We start from the raw sequence: 9,413 nt of genomic DNA, 5'->3' as shown, positions 1-9,413 counted from the left end.
TTGTCATGCAAGCTTTGTCGTGTTGTTATCATGGCATGTTCTACTTTGGAGTAGTTGTTAAACACTAGCACTTCATGTATTAATTGGAGGTTTCGTGTTTGTAATTGCATGCTTTCGAGTTGATGCATTGGATTAGCTTTTAGCTTGAGTTGCTATGTTTTTGGCAGCCCGAGCGCACCCCTTTTCGTGTATTCCAGTAGCGCCAAGGAGTAGGGCGCGCTCGAGCGGCAATTTATGGCCGCCCGAGCGCGGCCCCTTTAAAAAAAAAAATTTTCTTTTGTTTTGGCTTTGCTTTTAGTTCTTGGATCTTGTATGCTTAATTATTGTTTACTCCTTAATTAGATGTGTAGAACCGAGGTCTCACACAGGCTCATTTGCAACTCGCACCCCTCCTTCTTCTCTCTCGACTCCTAGGCCTTCTAACTCAGATCTAGGGAGATCTAGGCGTCCTATCGAGAATCCGGAAGTGGCATAGCGATCCAGGCATCGTAGCAGAGCTGTGGCCTAGTTCTGAGGCCAGAGACAGCAAAGGGCTGACGACGGACGCAGGTATAGCTATGGTCTCCTTAAATTATTTACGAGTATGCAATAGCTTTGTTAAGACTTTTAGAGCTTAATTAATGATGCATAGGTATTTGCATTGTAGAGTTGATGATAGGCTTGAAACCTAGAGTGGGACTGCTAGGACTGCCTGTAGAAAGGTACGTATGTACTGACTGAGATAGCCAGCGGGTTTTGCATGCTTATATGTTGCATTTGTCTGTCATATTATTATGCAGCATGTGCATATCATATTGTGTCTGTCCATCTTTTGAAATGAGCCATGTAGGGCCGCTCAGCCCTGTTCGTACGGTTGATGTCGAGCGCCCCGCGACCGACGGGTTAGCCGGCACTGGTATCTGTAAGATACGATTTACGTCCATTAGGAATGAGCAGTGTACACACGATTTTCTCCCCGGGTTGTAACACTCATGTCCTAGGCGCCATTATTGAGCAGTTGTATACAGTTATCCCAAATATGGATACCTTGTCATTTGCATGCATCATATTTGTATGTTTTACACGTGCTTTTGTATTGAGCTTAGAGCTCACGTTCAGTCTTTTCTGTGTACCTGAACACCCCATTCGACGGAGCAAGTGTAGGTGAAAGATTGAGCACAAGGAGCTTGGAGCAGCCAGTGACCAGTGAAAACATCAGGATTAGCTGTAGGTTTTGCCTTTAGGTTTATTTATTCGATTGGGTTGTATAATCGAATTTGTTTAACCGGTTGTATTCTGTCGGTCTATTTTTATTTAAGTCTTCCGCAACAATTTATTTAATGCATACTTAATTTCACTATGTTAAGGTACTAGAGAACATAAGCATCGGTGCTCTTTTTTTATATCATAGAACACCAATCCTGACCCTAATATATTAATGCCGTAGTATTATAATATAAAAGAAAATATTTACCACCACCACCTCAGTATTCAGTCAACTATAAAGGCCCCACAGGCGGCAAAATGAATTGTTCTTGTATGTCACACCCCTCATGTGGCCACTGAGGGACTCATATCAGCAACAACGCGACGGTACATTAGGTGATCCGAAGTGCTCTTAAATCCAGGTATGAAATCGGACAAGAATCTTAGGACTGCAGCGAGGTGTTGCGGATCATTAGCAGCACAAGCTGCTTCAAGAAACAGTGATGGCCGAACTGTGTTAACCTGAAATTCCCCATGTTTATGGTCAAGTAAAACATGATGCAAGGAGTTTCGTATGTACATGTCCCTAGCATTTACATAGTATTTTAGAGTTACTACATCCGAATGCAAATTGCGAACATTTTTTTTTTTTGTTGCAGATGACTATAAGCATTAACACCAAATATTCATGTAAACCAATCCTGTTAACAATATCGTATTTTACCTTATTCTTCCGTGCAAAACGAAGAGCTTCAAGATAATACCCATCTTGTACAAGCAGCATCGCATAGTCGTGATGAAATGAGAGTTGTCTAAGCATAGCCATGCCCAACTTCCTTATTTGAAAATTCTGACTGCCAGATTCGAGAAGCTGCAATGCCACTTCTCTTGAAGGCTCAATAATCTGCATTGTGGGGATCTAAGTCATGCAGTTGAATTTGAATCATATATGAACTATTACTCTATTAGGGGCATTCCCAAGTGTAAGTTGGGTCAAGTGATTTGAGGCATTTTAGGGGACTGAAAGTGGAAGGTCTAGGAAAAGATACAATAAGAAAAGACTTTTTTTTTGTGATTAAATAATAAAAAATATTTTGGTGGACTTTAAAGTGTAGAGGTGTGGGGGGTGCACATCATCTTACATCTAGTGGACCAGTCCAGTCAAACCTTCTCTTGAAATTAATGATACAAACATACAAATCCAAATAAGTGTTACCTTGTTCATGACGAGCATTCCAAGTTCAGCATAATTATCATCCCGATTTAGTATTTGTACCATCAAAACGTAGGTATTAGGTTGCACCTTCAGTTTTTCCAAGCTAACACTGCCATTACAGAGACAAAGGACAAATCTATCAATAACTCAGCAGGAATGGCAACATTCTCAACCAATATGGAAGGCCAAAAAACAAATCAAGAAAAAAGTACACAGTTTTTACTCAACAATGATCAGGTGACGGCCCAAACAAACATCTCAGAGAGAAGGCCGAACAACAAAGATGAACGGTTTCCTATTAACTTCTAAAGAGTATTTATTTCTCAATGGAATTTCCTGACAGAGTTCTATCTACTATATAACTTGCTTTTATTTTCAGACACAAAGAAGTGACACAAACCAATACACAGTTATTTACAAGATAACGTAGTCTTAGAAGATAGTTTGGTCAAGCTACCTTCGTATAAACTCAACTACAACAGCCACCATATAAGATCCATCCCCTACCATCTCTTCCTCGATAGGGGCAAACACTAAATGATGCACATCTGCTGGTGAAATTATAGCTGAAGTTGAATCGGACTCCAGCAGCTCAGAATTATTATTTTTGAAGTGGACATTTCCAGGCTCAAGAACTAGCACTTGCCCAGTAGGAGCAGGAGAAGAAGCAATCATTCCAGATGCTTTGCACTCCATAATGTACCCTATCTCTGGTTTACCAGTTGATGAATCCATAATATGTGATTTCATTTGGTTAGATGAAGAACTCGCTGCACCATCAGAGTCTGATGCTGAAAAGCTAGATTTATAAGACTCATGCTCAACACCAGTTTCAGATACGTTTCTGATGAACTTTCCTGATGCATCTAATCCACTGGACTTATCAACAACCACAGGAGGGATATTTATATTGGAAACACCAGAGGATGATGTTTCCTCTGCTTTGGTCCGCTTGTTATAGGTGCCTGTTTTGAGTGCATGAGTGTATGCCATGAGGAAAATGTCTAATGCCTTGGCAACCATAGGGACTGGCCTTCGTTCCAAAATAATAGTTCTGGCAATAGCTAAGCACAACTCTTTAGCCTGGAACCATAAAAATTGCAGATTAATGACAAAAAGGAGTGGCTAGTGGGGATATCTGTCATTACATAGAGCAGGGTTCTATCTCTGCAAACTAAATTTTCCTTCCAACGCACCCAAAAGGCACAAGAAAATATTTAATAGGAAAATTATGGGGTATGCTTGGTACTTCTCCAGAACTGTCATGAAGTGTTTCTGCGAAATGTATTTCTTGGAAATGTATTGAGCAATGAGGAAGAGTTATAAAATAGTGTTAATATGTTTATGGTTTCAGTAAATAAATATTTCCTGGAATGATAAACTAATATTGCCTTGGAGTGGAGAAATAAGCAATCAACAGTATGGGTACTATTACTTAACAGGCTTCATCCCCTGGTGAGTTCTACTTCATTCTGGTTTCTCTTTCAATCATTGAGTCAATCAGAATTCCACGAGTAAAATAAAATATGTTCTATTGCGAACAGAAGACACAAAAGATCAGGGAGATGAAGATCATAAAAATGTAAATGGCAACACTTTACCTTGCTTGCCTCTAACTTTCTTCTTTGTAGGAATTCTAACATGAATGGTGCATCTGAACAACTAGCAGATATGGCCTGAAAAGTACGTAATCAGAAAAGTAGAAGATATCACACAATTAAGAATGCTCTTATCTGAAAACCTTGCCTCCAAATCCAGATGAATTTTCCACAAACACCCACTAGAAACATCACACACAAGATCAGGAACGAGAAAATTCCAGTTCTCTCCATAAACAGTGACTTCACTCGGGTCATTTGATTCTGATGAGCCAGAAGTTTCACCACTTGACTGAGAGGAGGTCACATTAGCTCTAGAAAAACCTCTCAGCAATAGTGGAAGAGGAGCAGAAACAGGTACTTGTTTATCTGCATACATATCATATAAAATGGCTACCTTTGCATCCACTTGATGAATAATCAAAATGTTGTCAACCACGCTCACACTGATCCTGTTAGAGTAAACAGGCAGGGAACCCTGAAATACAGAATTGAAAAAGTGAATGAAATTCTTTATCTTCATAATTCAAAGGCAGTCTGTACAACTCCAATTTAAAGATAAGGTTTACAACAAAATAAGGAAAGATAACCTAACAAATCTCATAAAAACAGAAATAACCTAATATACACATAACAGCATATCGGCTGCCCATATACTCAGGATTTGATAGGAGACTGATTTGTTAATGTAATATTCTCAATAACCTACACGAATAATATAGTTTCAGAAACGAGAAAATATCAAATATCCGGCTTTGTTGAGTTACAATCTTATGATATATGTAGGTACATCAATAACAACATGCATATGCCAAAGACAGCAGATATCATACCTGTGTCAACCAAACTTAGAAGGACTAAGTGATGTCGAATTCATATTCACTAAGATCTAGAATGCGCTGGAGACTGAACAACATGGCCTGAAGCAGGGTGTTCGCCTTTCTAAAATCTATCTACAATCTATTATATTGCTCAGAATTCCAAGGAATCAATCATACAAGACTCATTTGATTTGACAACAGAAAATTATGGAGATACCATGACAGGGTTTTACTTTCAGTTTGTTAGAAAAAAGTACACGTCAATTTTGTTTCTAGTTTGCTGGTAAAGAGAAAGTTTATGTTCAAATTTCTCCTTCCACTTCTTTTTCATCACAAACTCCAAACAGCCAAAAGGGGGAGTGTGCACTTTGATGATAAATCACAGTTTTAGCATTTATAATTGATTTTATTTAAAGATAATATTCAAACGATAATATTCATAATCATGAAAGTAATACAGATGAGAGTTAAAAATTTGCCTGTTGTACAACAGCATCTCGATAAAACCTATGCAAGTGAAGTAGCATAGCAACTCTATCAAACTGCAGGCAATAAATCCTGCCATACCTGCAAATCAACAAAAAAGATATTTAACCAATGTGGAGAAAAACCTGGAACTCAATATAGGTAAATGACATATTACCTGCCTCACAGATTGGAAAAGAAAGAGCGAAGAAACATACACGGTAAAGATGTGAACGTCCTCAGCAACAAGAATAGGCTTACTATTCATCTCCGATTTGGTCAATGCCATCTCAAACCTGGGTAAGCGGATTGTTCCAGCAGATGACAGCTATAATGGGGGAAAACATTTGAGATTTGTTGTATTCAGGGGAAAAAGTTAATCAAGAAACTATGTTTAAGCTTAAGCCATTTGTCGCTTAATTCACCCACTACAAATAATAGTATTCTTTGCAAGGTGAATTAACAAATCTTTCTGGATTTCCAATAACATTAATCTGGTTATCAGCCGTTGAGGATTAACTGAAGTACCGGCGGAGTAATTTATTCAAGACATTTGGAAAAGCTTGAAGGATTAGTGATTACTCATTGTCATCATTCATTAATAAAATCAAGATAAGAAGTTATTCAGAAATTGCATAAAAAAACCTTTTTATGGAAAAAGGCAAGTTTTGGATAAAGACGAAGGTGATTACAGCTACTCCTACCTGATAACCTGTAAAAGTCTTGCACTGCATTCCTGAGGCAAGAAGTACCAATCTGCTTTCATGGGTGTAGATGTACCAACTTACGCTCTGTTTCTTGGTCTCAACCAAGTACAAAGACTGGGACTCGGCATTGTAAGAGTATAAATCCAGTCCGCTGCAATCATATAAGATTTTAGACAAACAAAAACAAGATATGATACCAAAATAATCTCACAGCATGGATTTAAAAATTCCATCATGACTGCTTAGAAAGAAAGGCAGGAAAAAGTCTAGAACTTTGAAATTTATAAATTCCACTCAAAATACGAGAGAGGCAACAAAAATGTGTAGATTTTATTTTATTTTTCATCAAACAGTAAGGAAAATGGAACACAGAAAAGCAGTTTGAAGGGTAATACAAGATACCATGTTTTTAAAAGTTTAAAAGTCAAGAGTAGAATGATGCTAAATTTATTCAAAATTGTTGAACATCTTTAGAGTTAATAAATTTAACAGAACATCAATTCTCTGTTCCGTACTCTTCAAGGGTGCAAGGCCTCGGATTCCTAAAACCTTGGCGCAAGGCAAGGAGGCACACCACTTATTGAAGCAATGCACGCTAAACTGTTATTTTTTGGAAACCACACGTGTAAAGAAACTTGCTGTAAACATACTGAGATATACGTCACAAAATGAAAAACAAAATATAATTCAAATTTACATGTAAATATTGATGATTGTGGCATTTCACAATTGACTCAGAATCAAGTGATATGAAGGAGTGCAGAAAAAACACTATTACAACCATGAACAATTCATTCCAATAAAAGAATTAGAAATGTTACGCCCCAGGCCCTCGCCCGCGCGACTCCACAATTGACCCCTACAGCAACTATTTCGTATTTATTCTCGCTGTACGAAAATGATTAAATTAAGTTGTTATACAAGTCCATTGTAGCCTATTATAAACTCATTTTAAATTTTTTATTTTTCCCATATGGGAGAGGGGTATCACAAAATTTTTTTTCCAAGATGGTCATGAAAGGAACAAGAAAGATACTTGATGCACAAGCAACTAATACTTCACACAAAAAGAGCTACAAAAGGATAAAAAATAAAAAATAAAAAAAAAGGTGTTGAAAAAAATGATGAATTATGAATATGTAGAAGTAACATCGCAGAGATATGGGATATATCGAGACTCAAGAGGGGGAGAAATAAGTGAGGCACCAAACACATATTCCAAAGTGGTTTAGCCAAATATATCCTTTTTGGTCCTAGTTGTGGAGCTTCAAGGATACAAAATTAGAACAATACTGGGTGGAAATGTTAGGGTTGACCTTCAACATTATCTAATAACAGTGGATACCAAGCCAGGCTCAGTAGAGGAGTCTCTGTTGCACTATTAAGAAGGAAAGGGCTTTGGCCTTCGGGCCTCATGTTTTCGGCCATCACAATTTAAAAATAAAAATAAAGATTTGTGGTCTAATTTAAAATAAAGAAAAGTAATACCTTGTTTTGACAAACACAATATCGCACACTGCACAATCTGTCCAGAAAAAACCGAGAATCTTTTCTGAGTCAGACCTGCACCCTTGACTAAATGCTTTTCCAGTTTCTCGATTCCAGATCTCAATTTCATGACTAGATCGTTGGACAGCGAAAAGCTTGAGATCTAAAGAATATCGAATGGAGAGCACAGAACCTTCACTGATTGGATCAGAAGATGGAGGCACAGACGGATTGTATGGAGTGGTTTTCCATGAAAAAACCTACAAAAGGCAGAAATTCATAAAAGAAAAGTTGAAAAAATGCAGTCTCAAATGTTTCCAGAGATCATCATCTTCACATTGTGTCAACCATAATACCCGGTCAGAAGTCAAGGCAAGAAGTAGCTTATTCCCATCATCATAAAAGACACTTCTTGATCCAGGAAGTTGGCATCTTAGAGGTGGACATTGGATGTAAACGTGTGACAGTGCATTAGATCCACCATGACAAGTACGATTAGACGAAGATGTTGATCCAGTCATTTTAATTGGCTTTCTTTGAACTAAGCTGCTAAAATTTGATCAGGTGACCTTGTAGCTGGTCTAATCTGTAATAGTATTGAAGTTAAGGTCCGGGTGAGAGGGTGGTGAGACAGCTCAAAGTATGATAGAGAACGTTTATAACAACTTAAAGGAGGAACATCTTTCAAAATACCTAAGTACTTGTATGAAATGACGCAATATCAAAACCGCGGGTTGAACAATCAATGCAGCTGAAAAGTACATAGTTCAGTCAAAGTGGTTTCTTGAAGTCAATGTTTTACTCGAAGCTGGATAGAAAAAATCCGATATATCAAGGACTAAGAGTGAAGGAAAATAAAAAAAAGAACAATAAGAGATGTTGACAACATTTTCCATTCCATGTATCTGGATGATAACCATACCAATCTCTGCATGCAACACTTTAAAGAAATGAACTCTTTTGAGCACATATCCCGTTCTACCTTTGGAACCCTTGATGCAACGCAACTGCCATACTGTTTAGCCTGAAAAAATAACAAAAAAGGAATGGATAAACAATCCTAACAGCCGCAAAATGAAGTGAGCAATTTTTCGAAGAGGAGATTGGACCCGAAAATGATATTTCTTCAGAGAAGTATCATGTGTGTGAAAAAAAAGGAATCTTGGGTTGGACGGAGAAAATTAAAAGGAAAAGAAACTGGCCAAATTACAACAGTGCATTCCAAGAGTAAACACCCCTCATACATGGCATGTCGAAGTTCAATTAAAAAAAAAGAAGGTAAAACCCTCGAAACCTAAAGAGGAGAAATACGCCAAGCTGTAGATGTTATGCACATCTAACCAAGTCATACTCATCCTCCAAGATTCATGGCAGATTAAATAATTGTGTGAACGTAAAAATATCTAGCAAGTAAAAGGCAAATTTCAGTAGCAGCATCCATCCATTCTCAGCCTAAAAAAAGTAGACATTATTACCCAACGAGGATGGAGAACGAACCTGAGCCGAGCAATTCACCAAAATACGTTTCAATAATGATGTCGTAGCATTATTCTTCTCCTTCGTCATTCACGCACACATGAAATATGCTAATCATCAATTACTCAGAAACTATAGAATCTGCAAGTCCAACCACAGCCAACAAACGCCCGGGTTGAAGAAGGGGAGAGATTCATTTTCTTACTTGAATTTTTTTTTTATTATTATTTAATAATCTTATTATACTCGAAAAATTACAGTTTTGGTCATGTAATTTTATCACCTCACGATTTTGATCCTCTATGTTTCAGATTTTAATTTTGGTCTTGCATGTTTTTATTTTTGATAATTTTAGTCATTTTTTCTTCAAAAATGTTTACGTGACATCTTACACGTCAGCTCCACATCAGCACTGCATTGGTGTCATATTAGCGTCACATCGAAAAAATACTAAAAT

The 9,413-nt window shown here is 37.5% G+C and overlaps 1 protein-coding gene across 6 annotated transcripts; it reads right to left on the bottom strand.

Moving 5' to 3' along the window:
- Nucleotides 1-1,354: 1,354 nt before the first annotated feature.
- On the bottom strand, nucleotides 1,355-9,141 carry LOC140860377 (uncharacterized). 6 transcript variants are annotated; one of them, XM_073263376.1, is made up of 15 exons: nucleotides 8,978-9,141; nucleotides 8,403-8,504; nucleotides 8,174-8,288; nucleotides 7,837-8,066; nucleotides 7,481-7,740; nucleotides 5,990-6,143; nucleotides 5,504-5,613; nucleotides 5,300-5,387; nucleotides 4,397-4,477; nucleotides 4,148-4,291; nucleotides 4,003-4,077; nucleotides 2,859-3,484; nucleotides 2,402-2,510; nucleotides 1,910-2,089; nucleotides 1,355-1,707 (listed from the first exon to the last, which is right to left on the bottom strand). In XM_073263376.1, the coding sequence occupies exons 4-15, from the start codon at nucleotides 7,999-8,001 to the stop codon at nucleotides 1,531-1,533; spliced, it is 2,169 nt and encodes a 722-aa protein (XP_073119477.1). In that variant the 5' UTR covers nucleotides 8,002-8,066; nucleotides 8,174-8,288; nucleotides 8,403-8,504; nucleotides 8,978-9,141; the 3' UTR covers nucleotides 1,355-1,530. The 6 variants fall into 6 exon arrangements, with proteins under 6 accessions (XP_073119477.1, XP_073119473.1, XP_073119472.1 ...); XM_073263372.1 differs by having other exon boundaries at nucleotides 4,148-4,477; nucleotides 8,368-8,504; XM_073263371.1 differs by having other exon boundaries at nucleotides 4,148-4,477.
- Nucleotides 9,142-9,413: the final 272 nt, after the last annotated feature.

Source organism: Henckelia pumila, chromosome 4, assembly GCF_033568475.1.
Source record: "Henckelia pumila isolate YLH828 chromosome 4, ASM3356847v2, whole genome shotgun sequence".
Classification (NCBI taxonomy): domain Eukaryota; kingdom Viridiplantae; phylum Streptophyta; class Magnoliopsida; order Lamiales; family Gesneriaceae; genus Henckelia; species Henckelia pumila.
Note: the sequence above shows the minus strand (reverse complement) of the source record. Positions and strands in the feature narration are given on the sequence as shown.

Bases quoted from the DNA above. Each gene is read 5' to 3' on its own strand.
- LOC140860377 (XM_073263372.1), bottom strand. From the start codon at position 8,001: ATGACTGGATCAACATCTTCGTCTAATCGTACTTGTCATGGTGGATCT. The intron at 5,388-5,503 runs GTATGTTTCTTC...GTTGATTTGCAG, and splicing joins GACGTTCACATCTTTACCGT to GTATGGCAGGATTTATTGCC. The intron at 2,090-2,401 runs GTAACACTTATT...CCCACAATGCAG, and splicing joins GAATGCTCGTCATGAACAAG to ATTATTGAGCCTTCAAGAGA.